Consider the following 25,364-nt stretch of genomic DNA (forward strand, 5'->3'; position numbering starts at 1 on the left):
TTAGAGAAATAGTATACATTACTATTTATTGTTAATTAAGAAATGTACATTTCTGATTAAATACAATTAAAATATTTTTATTTTATTTAATATAATTATATTCTTTCTACAATTAAATTTTAAATAAAATAAATACACAATATGGTCGCAGAAACTACCTACGTTTAAAAAATATAGACTCTGTGGCCCATTTGAAAGGGCGACACTCTCATAAAATTTGTATTTTTTGTCCCATTTTAATAAACTTTTTTTGAATTGTAAAGCACGAGGTTTAAGAAATCATGATACATATTACACTTGATTAAGTATTCTCTGAAATGGGCACATAATAAATTTCTTAAAAATATTCTTTTCATGAATTTATATTTTTAATTAAGTAGTCTGCTTGCACTAATTTCAAATTTTCGTAAGTATATTTAATGAATCATGTGCGGAAATTACCTCAGAACAATTGAGAAAGATAACTACGAATTTACCAAAAAGATATTATAAATTAAATTTAGGTATTAAGTATAATATTCCAATATTCTTGAAAAATAAGATGGTTTGTGCTTTTTTGACAGTTTATTCAATAGGCTACTTAATATATTATATATGATTGTGCTATTTCTTTGGGTAACCAATTCAGACTAATATACTGTAACCTGGTTCAAAATAGTGCTGTTCTACGAAGTTTTTTTTTTAATTTATGGTATATCATATATTCCAATCGTCCCTTGAATAAGGCTTATATAACTTACTACCTGTTTTTATAGCACACTAACTACCTCCTTTTTGTTTAATATTTACTACATTAGTATAATATATTGGCTAAATAAAAAAACAAACCAAATTATAATATTATATTTTTAAATAATGTTATAATACATTTCATATTAGAGTACTCGAGAAATAATTTCATAATACATATAAGGCACTGCTCATGATCACAATAATAATTGCTTCCAGACAATAAAATTGTTAAAATATCAAATATATTATATACACAGCCTTTTACTAATGAGTGCCTTTTTCAATTATGTACACAAATAAGAATATTACCTTCATTAAAACATATTCATCAGATATAATTAAAAATTTGGATATGAAACAATCTCAATATTCACCAATTAAATTCATGTGTATCCTGTATTATTAAAAATTTTAAACACCTTTGGCAATTATAATTATTTATATTCTTAGGAGAATGTTCAGATCCAAATAATTTAATTTTTTGGAGTAAATTATCATATAAATAAACAATGATTATATAGACACTCTAATACATTTTGATGGATACTTATCCATTTATTATTACATAAACACAAAACCGACAAATCAGTTTCACCTAATATCCAACCAACAATGTATAAAAAAACTAAAATGTGAAATTAAAAAATAAATACTAATTAACTGATAAAAATTGTACAGCGCAAAATGATTTGTTGGAAATGTCGATAATATTTAATGTCAAAATTGAATATGGTTATAAATCACATAAATAAATTCCAATGTCTTAGTTAAGGAAGGATTTGTTACTTACATAATGGACAATTTGTACAATTTAATTCTAATATAATCAGACTTTTTAAATCAATTTTATAGAAAAAGGTGATAAATTTTATAAACATAGGCAAAAATACTGATATTTTGATAAAATAAATGTTAAACATATAAGAGTGATTTAATTCGGATCACATTGTATATGCATAATAAAAAAGGATACAGCAAACTTCGAGATTCGTTTCTTACAAAATACTCATAACTGTATCTAAAACTTTATTACATCATGATTATTTCGTAGATATTATTAACCAATAAAATTATAAATGCATCGAGAATAAACGAAAAACAATTGGGTGAGATATAAATTAAATCACTCGAGAATAAATACGTGTAAAACACACAAACTCCCTAAAACACAAAAGATTAAATAAGTCTTGTTTGTTTCAAGTAATGTATTAATAAAGAATAAACAAATCTATACTGCGCAACAGTTTGAATGATGTACGCTCTCTGGTGACGGAGTAATCCAACGACTCGTGGTATACAAACCTCCTGGAAAATTAGCAATACATTATTATACAATAAATAAAATATATAAACTTCAGTTTAATTTGTAAAGATTAAGGCATTTGTGACCATTGTTTCCATATCTATAAACCCGAACAAACATAGATATTCGGCTCAATTTATTATTTTGCATTTAAAACACTATGACGTTACCTGATTGTGATCGACTGTATAGAGCAACAAATCGCTGAGTATCGTCAGTCCAGTCCGGCCTACACCCGCCGTGCAGTGCACTAAAATGGGCGGATTCTTGTTGTGCCCTGGCGGAATTTCGCCCATCGAATGCTGATGCACAGACTGCATCTCTTCGAGAAACCCAAGATAGTGGGCGACGGATTTTGGACAACCTTGATCGCCCCAGTCGGTGTAATGTAGGTGCCATAGGGTGCGGTAGCGTCGTGACGCCACATGGCACAACCGCACCTTGCTCGTCACGCAGTGGCCCGTTGTCTGCGAGAACTCCCACCACACTTGATAGTCCTATAACATGAGTGTTGAGATAAGTATGCAGGATAATGCAAAATTTCTATTATAGTTACCTGGTCAATGTCAATACAACGATCACCGGCATCTGGGAGGTAGGTGATATCCTCTGATGGATCTGTTAGCTGCACCATGAGGTAAACTTCAGCCTCCCAAACGCACTGCCAAAAGTACGGAAGTGTTTGCTTTGTCGGTCCTTGAGCTGCTATGTAGAATCTTTGTTTGCTGCCAACTGTAGCCTGCAAAAATTGTATTAAATTATTCATTTAAAGATTTAGTTAAAACACTTACTGTTATGTGAGATGCATTAATGTAACCGTATTTATTGTGTTTAGTTGGAGTGAGCCTTAATCTATTGTCTTCATATGGAAAGACGTCCTTAAACCGATTAAAAGCTGCATTATCGGGGAGTAGAGCTGTGGTAAATTCGGCATTTTGTTTCTTCTTAGGAATTTTGTCAAATTCGAAAAACAATTGACTGTCTGCTAACTTATTCTCGAGTAATTGGCACTGCAAAAAAGTTGTTAAATATTGTATGCAGTGTCTTACATTATACACAACTTACCATAGTTTCTTTGCTAATTGATGGCGGAAGCGGATTATATCGAGGCAATCCAGTAGACCACCTGTGTTTGTTGTTCATCTGAACTTTGTCTTTCTTCTCCTTCTCCCTGCCTAAAGTAGCACTTTTGATTTTCTCCGACGACTTAGTTCTACCCATCAATATTCCCCATCGCTTCTTCTTCGACTTGGTGGAGCTGGTGTTTGATGCTGAACTAGTGTCGGTGAACGTTTCATTTGAAACCGTGCTGTTGTCGGCGAACGAACTAGTACCGGTTGTGTTTAGAGACGAGTTCTTATTAACGAAGGTGTTCACTCTGTTAATGGAGCTGGGAGATTCATTCCGATTGATGCTTACGTTGCTTGAAACATTGGAAGAATTTAAATTTTTACTGGACCTGTTAGACTCGTTCAGGTTGTTAGGAGGATGAACGTTCAGTTCTGTTTTGGAAGACTTGGCGCTATTGTTATGGTTAATGTTTGCGTACAGGTTTTCTTTGCTGCCTTGGGCAGTATTTAAGTTCATCTGCTGTAGTTGTGATTGTATAACGTTCAAGTTAGTTGCCTGACTGATTTCTGGTGCGCTATGTATACTTTGAGTTCGGGCCCTCATCTCCGTATTGTCATTCTGCCAGGGCAACGGTATATTTTCGTAAATAGGTTCGGTGGAATTGTTCAAATGAGAATCATGCGCTACCATGGCGTTTTGGTTGCGCGTGACGACGAATCCAGTACTTGGAAGTTGATTTTCTTGTAAAATCTGTTTCATGTTAGCCGGCATGCAATATATTATGTTGCCGTGTTCGTCGTAAACTTTCTTGATGTGCTTGGTTATGTTGGGGTTTTCCACTATCACTGCTTGAGGTCTACCTCGCATGTTGTTGTTAAAAATGGAAGCCAAGTTCTCGTACGTGCCATGTTGGGGCGGCAGGAAGCTTTGGGAGCGATGAATGGGATGGGCTTGATCTGCATACAGTTGTCCATAAGGTTTAATGTAAAAATTACTAGTGGACACCAGATCTGGACTAGATCCACTAACTAAGTTATTGATGAAATGATTTTGAGGTTTCGCATGCTGCGATATTCCAGCCAAATCTGGAGTGGAATTTGAACTAATCCGGTTGCTGGGATAGGGAGGCGGAGGCTTGTACAAATGCAACATGCCTATGTTATCAGTCATATCGACAACGTTCCGAGGCCTAGTCTCGTTGGATAATATTTGAGATTGTGCAAATCCAGAACTATATAACAAATTTTTTTGTTCGATATTATTATGAGTCACATCAGGATAACACAAATGCGGTGCGAATGTTTCGGCTTGGTGAATTTCGGGCTGCGAACTGTACAAAATAGGATGTGCATTTCTGATAGGTTCGCGTGTGGCGATTGCACCGGAGGAATTTCTATATTTTTGTTGAACTGCGGTTTCATAATCTGGTGCTTGTCTGTAAGATGGTAAAAGACTGCGCAACGTTTCCATATCTGGCGTCGATCTGTTTAAGTCCAAACAGGAGGTCGATTGGGCCCTGTTATTTAGACTTTGCATTGAAGAAACTGGTCTGTCCCACTGACTAACTTTTGTCACGTCCTCATAACTGTCCATTTGTCTTAATTTCTCCTTAAAATATTAGGAAGCATAAATATTAATAGTTAATGGTTTGTGAATGGATTACCTCTGTGCTAGCCTGTTGGAACACAGGTGGTTGGGGACTTTTGTCAGTTTGGTCAAAGTTGTTCATTTCATATTGTCTGAAAAACATGTGTTGCAGAACGCAAAACCTCCAACCGTTTTTTGCACTCTCGACGTCGGGAAATTGAAACTCAGCTTTTTCCGTCCCCCCAACTGATTCTATTGTGAAATCTCGTTTGTGATTAATTACGTTACTTATGTCTGACCACCTAAAGATTCGTTTACAAAAGATATAAATAATTGACAATACTATAAAAATAATTTAAATGAATTGAAAGAATCTTACCCATATTGCCTCTCTTTTCCATCTGCATGTTTCACAGTAACACCAACCAGTGACACACCAATATTCGCTGCGTCTCCGCCCTTATCTCTGGCCGCATAAAATTCAACTCCATAACCGGGCAGCTTTTGACAGGCGCAAATGTAGTATTCTTCGGCGGTGGCTTGTGGTAAATTGTGAAGGGCGGCGTGCTGCCTGCTTGCCGCCTCTGTTAGCTGTTCCACGAGTCCCGGATCTTGGTAGGACCGCGGAAAGAGACCGAAGTCTTTCAAGTAGTGGGATGTGTGGCGCTCGGCATCGAAATTACCGAACTCGGCCTGCATGCAGTAACTAGCCAGTTCTACCGCCTGTTGTGGGTTACAAGAGATCCGACCTTCCATCACATCCATTTTTAGTTGAAGGAAATAGTGGGATCTGAGGAATTATACAAATTTATTTCAAAAAGTATTTAAATTTGTTTTAGTCATATAGTCAAGTTGTAACGTAAATAAATACGATCATAAAAATATTTTTATCAAACTGCAGGCTAAAAATTTTAAAAAACATGTAGTAATTTAGATAAGAAACGATGTTTAAACCACATGTTAGATTACACACAGAGGGGAGTAAATATAATTTGGACCAAGTTTATTTAATGAATCAATAAATGAAACATAATAGCATGAGCAATTACAAATCCATATAATTATTCAATAAATATGCATTAATGAAACCTACATCAATTTATAATCAATTATCTTGCACTTAAATAATTAATTATTTAATGCAGTAAAACCTTGCCAGATCAACTTTGGATGTGTAATGAGTCATGGCAATGGTATCTAGATACTCATTTAGAACAAATACAGATAAACAAAACATAAATTCCTCACCTTGTTGTTTCATCTTGAATGAGTCTCACACCTGATATGGTATAGTACATCACCCTCAAAGCCACATTCAAACCTCTGGCATATTTATCCAATTGTCGTTTAATAGGCCTGTCCAATTCTAACCAGCACATGTTTTCATTATTTCTGCTTAAGTATTGTAGGCCAAAGAAATAGGGTTGATTTAGATTCAGTTTTTGGCATACAACATCCAGACAATCCTGTCCAGTGCTTTCTGAAGATAAAGTACATTCAACTGTTGTTCCATCTAGAATTTCCACTGAAATTACAAATAAAGACTTGGACACTACACTGTAGTGTCTCGACTTCTTTAATTTTAATTTAAAAGGCATTGTTGTTGATGGAAATATCCTAAAAGAAAAAATAATAGTACTAACATATTTTGTGTTAAATTGTTGTGCATTAAATTTACTTTTACTTTCAGTACTAAAAACTAAATCGTTTATTCTAAATATAGAAGGAATTTGTGACCTAAAAACTGATTACTGCGAATTTCAAATGTGAGCATCATGTACAGAAAACCAGTACGAAAATACGATCTAGTTAAGACGACTGAAAGAAAAAGTTCGAATCAAAACAAAATATAGTTTATTTACCTTGTGTTTTAAGTCTTCATGCATGCGAAGAAATTACGCCTTTTTAAAAAGTATAAATATAACTTATTTATATTCAATTCACATTTTTGACAGTATGTGATATTAAAAATTTACGTTTGATGATTGCGGTAAGGTAGACACCTGTCTCAATCACATTCCATTCACGTTTTCAATATCGGTTCAGAGATGTCAGAGCTAAATACAAATTTTCCATGGAATATTTCCTTTTTTTGAATATCTATGTCTTGACCAAGCATACTATTACAAATACTTTTACATTAAATAAAGTGAAATAGAATTTACAATAATTTTTTAATATTGAATATAAATTCAGTGCGGGACAATTAAAATACAAGTATAGTATTTACATTTTATTTAAAAATATCACTTTATTTAATTAAATTGAAATATAAATTCATATTCAAAATAATTTCTTTATTTACATAATACTCTGATTTTCAATTTATAGCATGGTCAGGCCAATGCTGGACAACAAAGTAAGAGCCAACATAATGTATCCAGTTGTATAGACACCGTCGAGTGTTAAACATTTGCCCATGTCCCATGTCAAATGACGAATACCATTCCAGAAATGGTATGCCATGGGAAAGCTCAAAGAGAATTTTACTCCAAGTAAGACTGGAGTGGGAAGTGATTGAAGAGCGTCAATCCAAACAGGAATTTGATCAGGGCAGGACAAACCAGTGAGACCAAATCCAATCATATAACTCCCCAGAATCATACCTATAAACATTTGAATTTTTTTCTTAATAGTTTTTTACGATTAATTTTTTGTATATACCAGTTCCCCTATGCGTAATTGACAGTAGCCAGGTCAGCTGTGGGGCATAAATGGACAAATGTGGAGACTGCGGTCTTTTAAGTCTAATGTTACGTTCATCATGTCCTTCATTTTTGCATACCTCTACGGGTTTAGGTTGTAGAGTCACAGGTCTGATTGTACCAAGCAGTCCAGTTCGTTCGTTCTTTAAAAAATGTGAATAGGTTTGACGTCCAGCTAACCTAAAACGGATTACATAATAATTACGTTAGCGATGTACAATTACGTTGAATATATAGTGAATACTTTAATATTTGCAGAGTTAATTCAATTCAATACCACTGAAAATGTTAATAATTACCTAAAAATTAGAGACATTTTGTATGTTATTTGATACCTGTAAAATAAACATAGGTAATTTTATCTTAATATCTGTAAATACTTTATTCAATTGCGCAATCTCCAGATCGAGAGTTTTGAACAAATAAAAATATATAAATTAACGGAAACATTTTAGCAAATATATAACTTTTGTAAGTGCATCAAAAAATGATTATAAACATATTTGATCTAATTTATAATACTTCTGATTAAACTAAATACAATTTATTAACATATTTAAGATGTAATTGTTTAGAATTTTTAAGAACACTCAATTTTAGGCATAAGAATATAATATTTAATAATTAGTGGCAATTGAAAAATTGAGTAACAATCATGTAAATATACAGTACATTCACTACACAGAGTTGAGTACACAAGTATCACAAATTTTATAATTTTAAATAAAAATTAAACAAAGTTAAACAATATCACTTTATTTTAATAAACTGAAATATATACAGTATAGGCAGAGATTCAAAATAAATTATTTAATTACATAATATAATGACTTCCAGTTTAAAGCATGGTCAGGGCAATGCTGGTGGCAAAAGTAATAGCCAACATAGCATATCCAGTTGTGTAGACTCCCTTAAGGGTTAGACATTTGCCCATGTCCCACATCAAATGACGAATGCCATTCCAGAAGTGGTATGCCATGGGGAAGCTCAAACAGAATTTGACACCAAGCAAAACTGGAGCTGGAAATGATTGAAGGGCATCAATCCAAGCAGGAATTTGATCGGGGCATGCCAGACCAGCAAGACCTAATCCAATCAAGTAGCTTCCAAGGACCATACCTGTAAAATTTATAATGTTTATTTCAGTTTTCTCATAAATAATTGTGTACCTACCAGTTCCTCTGTGAGAGATTGACAGCATACTGGTCAACTGTGGGGCATAAATGGTCAAGTGTGGGGACTGCGGTCTATTCAGTCTCATGTTACGTTCATCATGTCCTTCAGATTTGCATGCCTCTACAGTCTTAGATTGTAGAGTCACGGGCCTGACTATATTAAGAAGTCCCGTTCGTTCGTTCTTTAAAAATTGGGAGCAAGTTTGACGTCCAGCTAACCTAAAATGGATTATATAATAATTTACATTGGTAAATGTCGTAACATATTTTCTTGCTTTAAATAGACCAATATGAGTAAAGATTACAGAATTTGTTAGTATCAAAAATATCAATAATTACCTGAAGATCAGAGACATATTTGTATATTATTTTGACAACCTGAGAAATAATTTAGTCAAATGAGAGCTTGGTTTCATACACAGAAATCTTCGCGTAAATAGAATTTTTTAAATGTATATAAATTAGTAGAAATATTTCAGTATAAGTTTTATGTGTTACGGGTAAATTGACAGTAATGGAAATTGCCAATCAAAAATATTAGACAAATGCACTTGTTTATTCACTAACTTGATCACAGAGTACGTTTCTAACCAATAACATTTGAGAATTTTCAAACAACTGGTTTCATCCCCACCTAAGCGTCACTCTGATCGACGGCGTCGCTTGTAGAAGTGTGCGAGTGAGTGAAAATACGTCTAAAAAACTTTGTTGATACATATAAATAAACGGTAAGTCTTTTATTAAAACATATATGCACATAATACCATGAAAACTTTTAAAATAAATTAACAAAGCTTAACGGAAATAGATTTGTTTTTTTGGCGCCAAGCCGATATAACCTGTGTCGGTTTTATTTGACCTCGGTGTTTACATTTTTTCAAATTCACACTTTCTAACGGACCGTCCGTTTCAGAGATGTTAACCAAGAAAAGAACGACGTCGAAAGCCGCCAGTGAAACGGTTGACGACACAGAAAACAAATCAGCACCAGCAAAAAGAGGTAGAAGTCCGGCAAGAAAAAGTCCGGCGAGAACAAAGCCACCGGCGGAAACACAGAGCTCGCCGCCGAAAAACACGAAAGAAAATAGTGGAGATCGAACTAAAAGTCCCAGTAGACGTGGTAGACCTCGAAGCCCAGGCAGACCAAGAAGTCCAGCCAGAGCCACAAAACCATCAAGTCCAGGCAGGAGTCCTGGGCGTCCTAAAACTAAAAGTGGTTCTGGTGATGAAAGCCCTGCTAGACAGTTGACCATTCAAGTGCAAAATGATGTGGAAATTGAAAAGAAAGTTGGTAAGTGTTTAAGTAAATAATCAATTAAGCATATGATAATGGCAAACAAAGTAATAGTGATTAATATTTCAATATAAGAAAACAATGTAACTATTGATTTTCATCAAGCTTATTGATTTTAATATGTGAATTGATAGAATTTGTATGGTAATATATGTAACATTTAATTTAAATTATAAATAATATTCAGACACAAAATACTGTGTATAAACTGATAACATGAATTTCTTGGGTATATAGCAAATAAATGATTAGATATGCTTAGATGTATGCTTATTGAATCTTTATTGTATTTAGAACCAAATTGGTTGTTTTGATAAAGAATTTCTAAACTGGATAAAAAAAACTAGTTGAAATATCAGTGAGAACTGAGTTTTGGCATTGTAGTAACAACCAATGGGGAACACTCTCCACAATGTTTTTGATAAATGATTAGTCACACAAAATACTTCTAGGCATGACAACCCGCCCAAAAAGGCAGTTGATTATCGTAGATAGTGAGGATGATTCTGATGCGCCTGAACCAATAAAAGAGAAACCAAAGGCTGCAGTTAGAGGAAGAACGAGGGCGGACTTGGAAGCTGAGCCAATTGAAAAAGTAAAATTACCCTTATTTTATTCAACAAATTCAACATAATTATCTTTATGATTTCAGTTTGAATCCGTGAGGGAGAGTTCAGTAACAAAAGAATTGGTAAACTCGATCAGCAGTACTATAACCCGAGTCACGAGGTCACAAAATCGTGAAGTAGAACGTATTGTCCACTTGAAACAATTCGATGGCGTGTCAAAGAGGTTGGGTGAATTCTCTGACGAAGATGAAGTTACCGAAATTCAGAGAAAGTCGGATCTACGTGAGATCGGCGAAGCCAAAAAGTTTTCCGAATACTTCGGTAGTTTCGGTAGCTCTCTCCTTATCTTGCTTATTCCCTTACTTACCATAACCTTTTACGTATCCTGCAGTGTATCTGAATGTACGTTTAATAAACTACCGAATCTGGATAAGTACAAATATTTGAAGACGTGGTTTGATTTAAAAACTGCTTTGATTTATTTGTGTTATCTGAACGTTCTTGCCTTTTTGACCGCGCTGCCCTTTGGTGGTAGGCGAGTCAGTGGGTTGCCAAACAAACATGGTAAACTGGAATATATTACTAACGGACTTTTCTCGTTCACTGTAATCTTTTCAATCGTGATTGGTCTTCAAGTAAAAGGCTTTTCTCCCTTCAATTATTTGACGGAACATTTGTATCATTTCATGATTATGGCAATTCTGTCTGGCATTTTGTTTAGTGTGGTAGCGTATGTGAGAAGTTTTTACGTTGGAATATCAGCCCTAAACGTTAACTGTGCTGGCAGAAGTCGCGTATACGGGTTTTTTGTTGGACAAGAGGTCAATCCAAGGATTTTCCAAGTCATTGATTTGAAAGTCTTTGTATCCAGACTGTCCATCATTACAGCGGTAAGATTTTTGTTTAAAATTAAACATCGTTTTTAATAAACATTCATTTCAGTTATTGATTAACACGACATATCTGGCGAAAAGCTTGGGGTTGTTGAACAAAGTCGATATTTTGGATATCAAGAACTTGCACTACAATCCCACCGTTTTGGTTTACTATGCGCTTACCACTTTGTACCTTCTGGATTCCTTGATTTCCGAAGAAAAATGGATCAGTTCAAGGAAATTCCACTACGACGGTTTCGGTTACGCCACAGCCACAGGCGGTTTTGTCTATTCGTTTTGGATGGCCGCAATCACAAGACATGTCGTCGACGGTCGAGTTCGACTGCCGATTTGGCTGCTGGCTATCAATTTGCTGGTGTTTGCGATCGGTTACGTATTGTACAGGGTATCGAATAACCAAAAGCACGCGTTCAAGAAGAATCCGTATTGCCCTTCAGTAGCACGTAAGTTTATTACAATTATTGTTGTAATGGAGTATGAATTAATTTGTGTGCTTTACAGATTATGAGGGAATCCCGACTGCTGTGGGAAATAAGATATTGACATCGGGATTTTGGGGACATGTACGTCACCCTAATTATTTGGGCGACATTTTAATAAATATGACGTTCGGTTCATTTGTCTACTGCACGCCTCTCGTGCTCTCTACAGTCTGTATTATCTTGGGTCTCATTTACAGATCGACAAGAGATAACGCTCGCTGTAAGCTAAAATACGGTGCGGCGTGGGACCGGTATTGCAGTAAAGTTAAATATGTACTTTTTCCTAAGGTTTATTAATTATTCGGTCGATGACGACGAAAGATGATTAGTTACAATTCTTATAGAATATATATTATTTTATCTTATAGAGCATTCAAGTACAATTATTCATCTTTCAATGTTCCTCTATTTGTTGTACAAATGAATTTTCGAGGAGTATATTTATATTTAACTAATTTCAAAATTAACTTTTATATTAGAAATGTATAGAGGGTTATTTGGACAAAATTTGATATTCCTTTTAATCATATATCTAATACTAATACTGTCATTAGTATTGTTATTAAGAAGTCCTACGTTTTTACATTTTGATTTTGTATATGTATTTTTAATTATAGTGCATATTATAGGGTTATCGTAACTGCTCAAATATTGTATATTTACAATAGTCTTCCGCAATTTAAAGTTTTGGTGACTTTATATATTACTTGGTGTTATTAATTATCTAATAACTGCTTATTTTTCAAGTAATTTATTGATATTTTTAAAATACCATGACGTCGCTTTGAATTGTGTGAAATTAAATAGCCATATCTTAATAATTTATTAAATTTATTATATTAGGTTGTAATATAATTAAGCCTCTCCAAAATTTTATTAATTATGTTTGTGTAATTTCTAATCCGAACAAATTTACCAAATAAACTGTACATATTTTGTACATTTGATCTCGTAGATTGTGCAATGTACAGTATTTGTTCTAGACATTACATTAATTAATTATTATAATGTATATCAAAAATTATAACTTCTAGGTTATTTGTAAATATACTGCAACACATTACTTTGGTGTTACAAATTATGTAACTGTACAAAAATATATAATAGATTTTGAATATATTTTTAAAAAAATACAGTTTTATTTTATTACAAATCATAAAAATTTATTAAAAATCCAAAAAGATTTAAAAAAATTACCATTAGGAATCTTTGTAATGTTAGAACATTTATAAACAGCAGTGAACTATGAACTACGAGAAAATGAAATAAAAGAAAAAAAATGTTTGGATTATATATTTTATTAAATATAAATTACTACAATTTAAGTATACATATCTGGTTACATATAGTAATAGAACCAATATTTATTATTGTACTCTCCGCTTACGTAATCAATTTTCAATGACGGTTTATTTGAGGTAGAGTCTCTTATCTTCTATTGGCAGTAAACATGTCTTATCAATTTTATAAATCTACATTTCCTAAGGACAGACTCAATGAATATATTAAATATATTACTCTAAAAATACATGTATAATCATGTAGGTTTATAAAATTGTTATTAATGCATAGTTCAACTATTATGATGTAAAGATTTATAAATTTTTATAGTACAGCAATGTTTTCCTATTGAATTTTAATACATTAGTTTTGTTCCAATTACGCCAACAACTATGCATTAATAATTTAAACGGACGATTCATCTATTACAGTGATTACACGATTGGGAAAAACTTTCCATTTACCATTGCTCTTTGTTAATCCGGTGTTCTCCTCTTCTGGCACATTGTCTTCGACATTTTGAGCAATTTTCGGCCTCGCCAGAGACCACCTTCGACCCTTCCTGTCCAATATCACAGGCATTTCCGCAATTAAATTATTTTCGAATTCACTAAGCATTAAATAGTTCTCTACTTTGTTACATGACGTGATACAGTCTCCTATATAGTCTAAATCGTCTAGCAGATTATCGGGAAGATCCATGTCCGCAATGCCCTCTTCGGAAATGCATGTTAATTCCGCCTTCTCATTGGATGCGACCATGTTCTCGAGCAGACCTCCCGATTGATTAGGGGCAATGTCAGCCCCAAGAACAAGGGCGGCGGCAGCGGCACCCGCGGTCACTCCTCCATCATTTTCCGGTTCTTGCGAGAAAGACAGTTTCCTTCGTTGGGGGCAGGTTTCGGACACGCATAAATGACGGGTGCCGTTTTCGCGCGTGTGCTTGTGCCGGGAGATCTTTCGCCGATGAAGATCGATTAGGAACAACGTGAGGCTGCCTACCAGGACGCAGGTGGAACTAAAGTAGTATCCCGCTCTGTCTCCGCAGTTTTCGTTCATGTAACCTAGGCAATAAGTAAATATTATTTTATATTATCACAACATTCTTCTTTGGTCCTATTCTTTTTTTAATTTTGAGAGAGATGCTAAAAACAAGTTGCGTAGATTTTATTATAGAATTTTTAACTGTGTCAAAGAAGTGATTTTTTATTTATTTTTAAGGATTTTATATAAGGTATAAATATACTGATTAATAGTTCAAGGTAATTTTCATGTTTTGGGATATCTCATTGATATTTTTAGTACATTTAGTTTTTATCATGTTTTTACTTAAGGGTTTTTCGATATAACTATTATAATAATTATTGATAATATAATTGCAATAAAAATTTATTTCAAACAAGTACGCGTGAAGTGTTTGGTGTATAAACTTTTAAGTGTGAATAAAATTAATTGCTCACCTGAAAATGGAACGCCTATTACAATGGGTATGGCTTGTGAACATTGCACAAAGCCCCATGTTCTAGCGAAATTCCTTGCACGTACTCTTTCATAAGTATACATTTTCAAAGAGTAGTGATAACCTCCACAAAATATTCCTACAAAGAAATTCAAAGGTTACTAGAGTAATAAATTACGTGAAACTTGATAATTAAATCATTATTAAAGTAATTAAAAGTTACTGGATAAATTAGGATTTATTACTCTAAAAGATAAAGTAATTTTCCAACTAAATCAGTTTTGTAGCCAATAAACTTACCATAAATCCAAGCAAACATAACATAGGCATGATAGTTTCCGCTAACAACAGTAAAGGCTAAAATGGACAGTCCACACATGAATACGGCAGTCTGGCATAAATATTGTCTCGCAATTCTACATTCCGTTGAGTTGTGAAGAACCAATGTGCTGAAAACAACACAACCAACAGTCCACGCCAACCCCAAGTACATTTGAAGAAACACCGTAGAATCTCCTAGTCCTTCAACCTCGGCTTGATATGCCAAATAAAATAGTGGTGTGTTAATTCCAAAAGCGCTTATGCCAGTCGATATAAGAAGTATTCGTACAGTTTTACTTTTCAAGGTGCTGAAATCGAAGAACGGCACCTTGTCTTCAATCTTATTCTTGTCCTTTATTTTGCGTTTTTGGTTTTTTATATGAAGGATTGCCCTGCGTTGGGGATGATACAGGGAGGCCGAGCGATAAAATGTACCTAGGATGAAAGTCACCGATATTGCCCCAGTGACCACTTGCAGTCCAAGTCTCCATCCCAATGCGCTATACAAACAAATACAACAATACCCAATAGTATATATATTTTATTTAGTTGCCCTTCCAAATTATTAACTGTATAACACAATTTTTAAAGAAAATATGTCACAAAAGAGCTAATATATTTTATTTGACACGTTTATTTTTGTTATTGTCCGATAAAATATTATTTAGTAAATGGACATTAATGTACAATATGATTTATCCTTAAGGGCAATAAACAGGGAAGTCTATTATATTTTCTTAGAAGACAGTTAAATATATAGCTTTTTTGTAGAGTTGTGTTAGAGATTGAATTATTTGTAATTATTGTTGATAATTGATAGATTAATCATTCATATCGATTTCTTTTGTATATAAAATGAACCTTTATCAAAGTGACATGTTGAAGATTGACGATACTTACCCTATTGTACTTCTAATAATTATTGACATAGTAGCAATTCCCAATCCACTTCCAGATACTATAAATATTTCGACAAATTCGCGTTTTCTTTTGAAGTACTGAGCAACCATCAAAGTCGAGCAGTCTCTAGTAATACCAACTCCAATTCCAACTACCGTACCATAACTAAAAACATTAATAATTAGTATACAATAAAATGAAATTTGGAGGTGTTTTAATTGCAGTTTTAAATGTTTAAAAAACAATAAATACAATACAGTGTTACCTGAAAAATAGTTGGTGGAACTGTGTTGCGAATGAGGTGAAGAGACATCCTAACGCGGTGATAAGACCTCCCATAACGGCGGTCACTCTCGTTGACTTTCTGCGACAGAATGCGATGGTGACTGGTGAAATTAGCAGTGCCACTCCGGTCGACATAGCACCAAGCCATCCTGAAACAAATCAAAACAAATTTTAATATTCAAAACTTATATATTTTTTCTTTTAATCAAATTATCCTACATATCTGAAATGTGCATTTGGCAAGATATTGTATTGTTGACTGTTTCGTTAAAACAATAGTAAGCTCATAATATTCAGTTATTCATTTATTCATTTTGCTTCTGGTCATGTATTCAAATTCACATTTAAAATACCTATCTCTACCTGTTGTTTCGGCCGGTCCAAACTTCTTAACGATCTCGACGTAAAAAAGTCCCGCGGACGTAATCATTCCGTGACTGAGAATGTGCACGAGAACCGCAGCTACCAACACTACCCATCCCCAACCGCCTTCGGGATAGTAGTGTTGTTTTAAAGTCAGCAGCTGACGTAAATCGGCTACCAGACGGGCCGCCCTGCTTCCAGGCGCTTCGTCCACACCTGATCCCTAAATGGTTTGCCTCATTGTCAGTTTTAAATATTAGATTGTTTAATGCGAATCAACTATAACAGTAAAGAACTGATTCCGGATTTAATTGGAGTTAAATTTGAATATAAAAGGGATTTTGTAGTTACTTTTTAAATATTTCAATTATTAAAACGATTGTGTTATTGAAATGCGATTGTGTTAATGAAAATATGTAGTTTTAATTAAAATTATTGTTTATGGGGTATTTTCGGCGCATGAAGTTATTGCGAAAATATACCAACTGCCTCGGTAGCGCAGTAGGCAGCGCGTAAGTCTCATAATCTTAAGGTCGTGAGTTCGATCCTCACCCGGGGCATTACTTTTTTTCTTAAAATACTTTATCAAATATTTTATGACACCTACAAGGTTCAGAGAATCCCCTGATCTGAAGAGGGATAGCTTCAAGGTAGCTTAAGACAAATTGAGGTAGCTGAGAGGTTCAGTTTTCATCGAAGTGTTATTAGTTAGTCGATTATGGGGACGTTGTTGATGAACTGCTAGTTCAGTTAAACAGCATCCAGGTCGTGGATACTGTACAACAGTAATTCAAGATCGACATTTGACATTAACTACTAGAAGACAACCTTTTCTTATAACATTCGAGTTGAAAACGAAGCTACAGCAAGCACGTAATGTGGTGGTTTGTCAGAATAACTTAAGAAACAGATTATATGAAGCTAATCTACATCCTAAAATATCAATAAGGTGCCCACTAGAAATACGAACGTGATGAGTTTGGAATGACATGATTTTGTAAACTGGGTGGAAAATGATTGGACGCCAGTTTTATTCAATGACAATCTCGATTTGGTTTTAACCCAGATTCTCGTCGAAGGAGAGGAATTGGAAATTTAAAACTTTTTAAGCACTAGAAGTTTTTTTATATAGAGATAACAATAGTGGTCATAGGTTGTACCTTTATTGCTGATAAGACTAACCTCGTTTTTCTAAATGGGTTTTTAAAGGCATGGTAATATTTAAACAACTTTCTGTAACCAATCGTTTTTCCAATTGTTGGTGCTATTGGTGTTGTGACAAATTGAATGATCAACAAAGAAATCGTGGTTTTATGGCACAATAGCCTGCACAATCGTCAGACTTAAATCCGATGGATTATATGTTTGCCATAAATGGGCAGGCAGTATTTACAACGCCTCTAAATTTAGAGATCTTACACACACAATATTAAAATACCTTAAAATAATACTGACCATCTTATTTTGTTTATGCACAACAGATGTAGAGCAATTAAAAACATCATCATCATGGACAATGTATTCTTTACTAAAATTATTTTTGGGTAATTTAAATTACAATTATAAGAAATTACTTGCAAAACATTTTGATAGATTTTTTAACAGGTTGTTTAATTTACAACTATTTTAATTGTTACTTTGTGTACATTACGAAAACTACTTATCAAACCGATGCATTTCCAAAGAAAGATAATGTAACCCCAGAAGTATTAAACGGGAGAGAACCGAAAGAATTATGAACAGCAAAGTTTATTGTACAATTGCAGTTCAATTTCATATAAATCCTTTGGTATTGGAAGCGTACCAGATGCGGGGTATATTGAGAGCAAACTATAAACACGTTACAAACAAACAAAAGTTTAAATAGATACTTTCCAATTTAATTAAAAATAAATTAAAGATTGTTTTTATTAATAATATTAATTTGGTAAAAAGTGTATCCAATTTTGCAAGCATATACCCTACAGTCAATAAATCGAGGAGAATGAAATGAAATAATAATTTTGATCGTGTCAGTCACATAAATTTAAACGAGTATATGTTCAAGAAATTTACATCATGTAAATACACAATTTATGTAGCATATAACTGTAGTAGGTTCAGGTATAAGCTTTCACATGAAAAATAGCCGAAGTACAGTTTACATTAAATCACAACGTTTTATGTTCTAGAACTCGTATGTCTTTCCAAATCGATTTGAATCGCATTTATTGCATTGCGATTTAAAATATAAAATACATTTTCAAATATTTGAATGTAATTTATCTGTCCGGCGCATCCGCCGATTTTAAAACACTTAATTCATGCATTTAATCACATCAAATATCATTGTAGAAAAGTAAATATATAATTTTAAACAACGTTTTGGAAGTGTTGTCGTCTACACAGTTTTGTCATTTAAAATACTACAGTTAAGAAAGTTAGAAAATGAAATTTCTGGGAAAGTAAAGAAAAACAGTGTCTGCAGAGTGTCTTTGCAATCAGCAAAATTAGTTTAGGAAAGAAAGATAATCAATAGAGACTCCACAATTATTACCAAATACGGAAACAGTATCTGCTTATAATCCGGCTGCATTTGCATTTAAATTTCTTAAATGCATTTACATTTACCTGATATTTTAGGTTACAATTGATTGGCATTAATAAAATTGATGTAAATCATTCGTTTTTATATGAAATTGCGCCATAAAATTTTTAAAACTTGTCGAACTTCCATAACTCGACAATAATATTTAGAGTGAGAATTACGTGTAATTTTATTTGATAACTCGAACTTTGAGTACTTGAATGTCTTGATAATTCGAACTGAATTTGTGAAGTACAATTTTTAGAGGGAATTCTTAATTAACAACATTCGATGGATTTTGATGATATTTGGCAGGACTTTCGAGGATAACAAAAAAATAAACACTTCAAAATTTGTCAGTTTTACTTAATGGTTAAATTAGTCCCTCTACCGGTTTATGTAAAAAATGTATAAAATATAAAAGGAGGCAAAAGGAAACTCCTTCATTAACATTAGTTTATTAACGTTTATTCAGCCAAAAGTTATAGACTCTAATAAAAAATATGATGAATGTTCCTAAGATAATGAATCAAAGTGTTTTAAGGGTAAATAAAAAGAAAAAAATATTTTTCTGATGTCAGAAAAAATATTTTTCACGTTGTTTTTTTTCTTAATTCTCTTTTTACACGATAGATACGTTTTCAAAAAATTCATGTAAAAAGAGAATTAAGTGTAAACAATATTAGAAATTTTTATTACAGTTCACTTAAGAATTAATTTTGTACTTATTCCATTAAATATATTATAAAAAATAAATTATACTTTGAAAAAAGAAAATAATATAATTCTATGAGATTCAAAGAAAATTCATAGAATATTGAAAATCGTGTAAAGAGATTTTTTTTGTCTTTATAACTCGTGTTAAATTAAATTTGTGTAAAAAAAATCGTGTAAAAAGAGATGTATTGTATTTTTTTATACCTATTAGTAGTTTAGTCTTAATAAATTGGAGTATTTTCCAGACAAATAATGATTTATTGTGAGTTATCAAAGTTCGACAGAATATTAATAATTTTTTATTATTATAATTATTATAATTATTATTTTATTTCTCTGGATACAATTATGGCGAAATATTTAGGGGAAAAAACGGAATTCAAACCCCGTAGTAGCTCCCGAGGCCCGAGTCATGATGGGACAGATGAGGCAGGGACCTGGACCTCGACAGGCCGCTGCGCCGTGGCCGCTCATCACTTGAGAGCTCCTCGTCGGTCGTTGCCATTCCTCCGTCTCCGTTTCTTTTCCTTCGATCCAGCTCCCGAACCAGTTGCGTCACTCTTCAGTGTCATTCTTCACGACCATATGGACTGGCAGGGCTGTATTGCACTTCACTAAATGCGCACTCACTGCGGATGTTGTAACTGGGATTAATGCTCAAGAGGCATTTTCATGGGCGAGTCGTCGAGTTCCTGTGTTAGAGAATGAGGCCGTTACGTTGGACATGTGCGCGTATTTTCTTACAAGCTGACACCTTTTTTATTCGACTGACTAGGACTGTTTAAATACATGTTTCTTCTTTGGTTTATGGCAAGACAAACATGGTTATAACTATCGCAACTTCTTTCATTTCGTCTAAATATTGTTCTTGAATGTTTCAGCATTGTTTTGGAGTACAATTAGTTTATTTTAAGTGGGGCTTTGTACTTTTCACTGCAGTGATGACAAATCATATCATTGTGCTGGATGCATATTAATAATTACAAATATGAAAGTTATTATGCATTGTCAAGCAACTCTTGGCAGCGCAAGCTGCGTAATTAATAAATTGTCACAATCAACTACAGACCAATTTGTTTGTCCGAAAGTAACACTGTAACTTGAGTCATTTATTCTTGCTCTAATAGAATTGAAGACAAAACGTAGTTGATAAATGAAATATTTATACCCATGAACGGAATCTTATTTATTTTATGTGATGGTTCTTCTTTTTTACTTTTTAAACATGTTTTCTTCAAAGTTTTTTTATTTAGAAAAAAATATTTTGATCATACAATGTATATAATATATATATATATATATATATATATATATATATATATATATATATATATATTTAATATTGAAATATAATATCCAAAAAATAAATAATTTTAATTTAAAAATGATGACTTACTTTTAATTAATTTTATTATAACAAAAGTACGAGAATTTTTGAAAAAATGTGTTCTAAGCTAAATTGCCCGAATTAACATTATAAAAAAATACATACAATAAATTTTTGTATATAACTATAAATGTATGTCATCTTAAAAATATTTTAGTGTAAAAAATATTTAAGATATGTTATACTTCAAACACATCCATTTTATAATAATCAATTATTATAATTATATTATTATTATTTTGTTACCATGTAATAAAAGTTACAATTTCAAACACAATTAGGAATTGATTGAAATGTTTAGAGCAATTATAACTTGTCATGAAGAAATTTTCTAATTTATTTTTAATTTCTTGTTTCGACGAAAATTAATTCAACTGTATATATTATTGTTTTCCAAAAATTTAGACAAATTAATGGTCTAATTAAATTGTATGTAAAGTCACCAATTTTGATGCTGGAAAGACCATTTTTGTCGTACACGTTAATCAAGGATCTCGTATTTGTACCCCCAAATTTTGTACAGAGTGTTTGTTAATTACATTTATTTATGATTCTTAACATTAATAATTTTATTATTTTCAATGAAATACCATGTATGATTAGTGTAATTAAATAGAAGATTAAAAAAAAATTCTATAAAAATTTTAAATCAATACCTTCTTTCCTTCTCCGTAAACGTTAATTAATTAATCACACCTAATAATACAAAAAATATGCATCTCGTACGACAGTTAACAAATACTTGAACAAATTTTTATAAAACGTTGAGATATTTCAAGTCAAAAAAATTACATCTCTTATTAAGTATACGTACGTTCTTTGACGCATAACAAAATAGCGATAAAAATTTGATCCAAAAACACTTTTCACCAAATTTTAGTCACAATGAGTTATACAAAAGTTACTGAATAAAATCGAAAATTTAACCATTGATATTTAAGTTATTTTTAACTTTTAATTAAAGCTAGTTTGGATAAAATGAAATAAATTTGAATTATACATTTTGTATTTAACATTAGATAAGGTACAAAATATATAAATAAAATATATTTAATGAACAATACAATGATCTTTATATTGCAATTATAAATAATAAAACAAAATATTAAGAATTTGGAAAATGTTTTTTATCCTAGAATCTATTTGAAATGGACAAAAACAAACTAAGAGCTTAAATATATTTAGACCTGCCCCTGCAATATATTATCATGTTAGCTGCTACTACGCAACTGTAAATATCGCAAGAATAGAAACCATATAATCTCATGATCATAACATATTGAAATTATGGACCGAGTGGGCAACACGAAAATTACCACGTACTTAAGACGTCAACGTTATTTAGTTTGTGCATAAATTGTGGTTAACTGGAAATTATCCTGACAGATTTGGGATGTTTGCTTTCGATACTTTGTTATTTTAGTCGTTTGTTAAATAAATTAAAAAAAGTCTTGGCAAAATTCATCGGCAATGTTTGCCGAATTACCAGCGAGGTTTGAGTTTAGCACGCAGTATAGTAAATTTGGTGGAATTTCTTGTTAGTCTCGAGTACCATCCCCTTTATCTAAATACGCCGAATATAATCAACGTGGATCCATTCCCGAACTAAGTAGTGCTGGTTTTGTCTGAGACATTTTCGATTTGACAATTTGAATATTTTAAGTTAAATTTAGTGTAAAAAGGGGAATACTTTCCATTTCTTTTCTGTACATGAAACCTCGTAAACGTAAAAATTTACAGTTGAACAAGTGCAATAAAAATGCTATAAGAACATTCGCTAGCGGTTGCATGATTTTTATCGGCAAAAATATCGTCGCGTTCGAAGGTTTACCCGAGTACTTTCATGCCGCGATTAATTTGCTCCAATTAAAAAATGGAAAGTTTCGGTTAATCAACGGCCTGCCCAATCCACCATTTGCATTAATTAATATCGTCGTTTTAATATGCGAATTAACGATTCCCTCGGGACTAGCAGAAGTGTTATTTTTACAACAACAGTTACTCAATATCGCCGAACATAATCGATTGTCCGCGCGACGTAATCGATGCTATCAGCAAATGTAAAAAAGTTGTTTCTGGGACACATCGGTAGCTCTAAGTCGTCAAGCTCGCTAGGTTAATCGGCGCAGACCGGATTTGCCATTTGAATATCTTTATAGATCTAAACAACCTCGATGTTTGTATTGTTATTATTCCCAGCCACTTCTCCGGTCCCGACGTTCGTGGAGGGCCCTCCTTTGAGTGTTTCCGTCCAACGTCAATGGAAAATGTTTAATGGCCGTTCCCCTTTTTATATTTCGATTGCGAACGTTACCACAAAGGGGCGAATACTTCATTTTTTATTACTTCACTGAAATATAACAAATAAATCTGCACAAGTTATTCAATTTATATTGGGCGTCCACGAGTCAGTTTGGAAGCACAGTCGAACTTCGATTACTCGAATATCTTGATAAGTCGAACTAAATATTTGGCACAACCTTCGATATGTCGAATATCTCTTAGGTAAACTCCTCGAGTTTTTCCTTTTCTTATGACACCTGTCTTATGCCCAATTGACTAGAATAATGCTGGAAACATCAGAAGACATCAAACACAAATGGTAGAAAATCAGCAAAAAATAGTGCATCGAGATTACTTTTTACAAGAGAACACATGAACTGGACAGATGGGCAATGGAAAACAATTTTGTTTTCCAATGAAACTGGATTCCAATTATTCAAATTTGATGGTATTTCATGTGTGAGAAACAAGGTCTAATTCCAAGTACATTAGAACTACTGTGAAGCTTGGTAGAGGAGGCGTTATGGTTTGGGTATGTTTTTCTGCGTTTAGGCCCGCTGGTTAAGATAGATGGGATAATGGATTGTTTCGTTTATCGTGACCTCCTGCTGAATCATATACTTCCATTTGCCGAAGATAATATGAGTTTAAGGTGGACCTTTCAGCAAGATCTGAAACACACGTGTAATCTCTTGGTCAGCATAAAGCCCAGACCTCAATCCCATTGAAAACCTTTGGGATGAAATTGGAAATCCAGGCAAAAAGACTGTCTTGTATGAACTCTACGAAGAAGTTCAAAATCAGTGGAAAGAAATATCGAACAATGGATGTGCCAACAGATACTAAATAAAGGAAGGCTAAATGTACGTAAGGTTGTTTTATTTTATAGTTGCTCTACTTTTGACCCTTGAGTATTTTATTTAATAACTCAAAGTCTTGATAATTCGATATTTTTGTGGCCAAATCATTGTTCAAGTTATCGAAGTTCGACTGTAATTTTGAAAGACTAAAAAAAACTTGTATCTAATTAATTTACTAGTGTGAGTAAATTATCTCGGTTTAAGTCTGCCGTATTTATTTTATCGGATTGCGCTTTGTTAATCCATGTGAGACGTTAGGCTCGCGTACAATAAAGGCAGTTTCCACTTACCAACAAAGGTAAACCCTAATTGAGTATACGAACCACAAACGAGTTACTGAAAACTGTTGCATTGACTGAGTATAAAAATAAAATCGGTCCACGGGTTCACATTAAAGGAAACATATTTAAATAACTAAATTCATTATAATTATTAAGTCCGGAAATGGCTCCAGCTAATTGCAGTGTCATTGTATATTACAAAAAATCGTTGCCACTTACGAAACTCATTGAACACGAGATCGTTAGCAAAACTATTATTATCTAATTACTATCTTGGACAATATCTCGCTGCAGGAAGTTGACTTCTAATCCTGGGTCCCGTTGTGTGTGTTCATAAATACAAGAACGTTTTCAGAACAGGACACATTATGGTGAAATTTCTAAACAACTCGAATTCCATGGAGTTGAATGAGCCTTGCAACTGCAAATATTTGTGTTTTTGTTCTGTTATGCAGTTATCGATCTCAGTTTTAGATATGCGATAATCCCGACTTATTGCTGGTGTGAATCCTGTTTATTTCCGTGTACTAAACTACTAAACAGTTCGCATATTTTTTGAGATAACCATGTATTATCTTGTACGCATTATTTACACAGTGTAGTACATTTTAATGTTACAAAAACTTATTTCTATACATTTTTTTTAAATATCTGTAGAAAAATTAAAATTTATCATAAAATGCTTCAGAATAGATTCGTTTAATTCGCGAATAACATTGATTATCGGTCGTCTCCACTGTGCTGTCATGAACAACGATGCTCTTGGAAGACATATTGTACAAAGAAGATATCACCATCGAGATGAAGTTGCAAGAAGGTGGGTCGCAGAGTGTATCAGTGTAGAGAA

General features: G+C 33.0%; 5 protein-coding genes and 1 non-coding gene across 11 annotated transcripts in view; 2 read left to right on the forward strand and 4 right to left on the reverse strand.

Moving 5' to 3' along the window:
- Positions 1-828: 828 nt before the first annotated feature.
- LOC109596641 (tyrosine-protein phosphatase non-receptor type 21) lies at positions 829-6,677 on the reverse strand. The gene is made up of 9 exons (XM_020012218.2): positions 6,556-6,677; positions 5,942-6,310; positions 5,073-5,483; positions 4,770-4,995; positions 3,101-4,714; positions 2,827-3,045; positions 2,592-2,774; positions 2,206-2,532; positions 829-2,037 (listed from the first exon to the last, which is right to left on the reverse strand). Exons 2-9 carry the CDS (start codon positions 6,289-6,291, stop codon positions 1,909-1,911), a joined length of 3,459 nt encoding a protein of 1,152 aa, XP_019867777.1. The 5' UTR covers positions 6,292-6,310; positions 6,556-6,677; the 3' UTR covers positions 829-1,908.
- A 292-nt stretch (positions 6,678-6,969) lies between these two features.
- On the reverse strand, positions 6,970-7,782 carry LOC109596622 (succinate dehydrogenase cytochrome b560 subunit, mitochondrial). The gene is made up of 3 exons (XM_020012192.2): positions 7,698-7,782; positions 7,358-7,578; positions 6,970-7,299 (listed from the first exon to the last, which is right to left on the reverse strand). The coding sequence occupies exons 1-3, from the start codon at positions 7,712-7,714 to the stop codon at positions 7,019-7,021; spliced, it is 519 nt and encodes a 172-aa protein (XP_019867751.1). The 5' UTR covers positions 7,715-7,782; the 3' UTR covers positions 6,970-7,018.
- Positions 7,783-8,137: 355 nt separating this feature from the next.
- LOC109596621 (succinate dehydrogenase cytochrome b560 subunit, mitochondrial) lies at positions 8,138-9,091 on the reverse strand. Its single transcript, XM_020012190.2, has 3 exons — positions 8,913-9,091; positions 8,572-8,792; positions 8,138-8,517 (listed from the first exon to the last, which is right to left on the reverse strand). The coding sequence occupies exons 1-3, from the start codon at positions 8,927-8,929 to the stop codon at positions 8,237-8,239; spliced, it is 519 nt and encodes a 172-aa protein (XP_019867749.2). The 5' UTR covers positions 8,930-9,091; the 3' UTR covers positions 8,138-8,236.
- A 118-nt stretch (positions 9,092-9,209) lies between these two features.
- LOC109596614 (delta(14)-sterol reductase TM7SF2) lies at positions 9,210-12,947 on the forward strand. The gene is made up of 6 exons (XM_020012184.2): positions 9,210-9,301; positions 9,487-9,864; positions 10,320-10,462; positions 10,520-11,326; positions 11,379-11,775; positions 11,834-12,947. Exons 2-6 carry the CDS (start codon positions 9,489-9,491, stop codon positions 12,109-12,111), a joined length of 2,001 nt encoding a protein of 666 aa, XP_019867743.1. The 5' UTR covers positions 9,210-9,301; positions 9,487-9,488; the 3' UTR covers positions 12,112-12,947.
- Positions 12,948-13,114: 167 nt separating this feature from the next.
- LOC109596638 (monocarboxylate transporter 12) overlaps positions 13,115-25,364 on the reverse strand; it is a 108,828-nt gene continuing 96,578 nt past the window's right edge. For 5 of the 6 annotated variants that reach the window (XM_020012213.2, XM_049964362.1, XM_020012212.2 and 2 more), the window contains 5 exons: positions 16,041-16,209; positions 15,776-15,940; positions 14,855-15,375; positions 14,556-14,693; positions 13,115-14,159 (listed from right to left, as the gene is read on the reverse strand). In XM_020012213.2, the coding sequence (XP_019867772.1) occupies positions 13,501-14,159; positions 14,556-14,693; positions 14,855-15,375; positions 15,776-15,940; positions 16,041-16,195 (1,638 nt within the window). In that variant the 5' untranslated portion in view covers positions 16,196-16,209 and the 3' untranslated portion in view covers positions 13,115-13,500. Of the gene's footprint in view, positions 14,160-14,555; positions 14,694-14,854; positions 15,376-15,775; positions 15,941-16,040; positions 16,210-16,413; positions 16,504-25,364 lie in introns of those variants that run through there. The other variant, XM_020012214.2, reaches the window with a different exon arrangement.
- On the forward strand, positions 16,911-16,983 carry Trnam-cau (transfer RNA methionine (anticodon CAU)). The gene has a single exon. It is a non-coding gene; the product is annotated as a tRNA-Met (tRNA).

The sequence above is a fragment of the Aethina tumida genome, chromosome 3, assembly GCF_024364675.1.
Source record: "Aethina tumida isolate Nest 87 chromosome 3, icAetTumi1.1, whole genome shotgun sequence".
Taxonomy (NCBI): Eukaryota; Metazoa; Arthropoda; class Insecta; order Coleoptera; family Nitidulidae; genus Aethina; species Aethina tumida.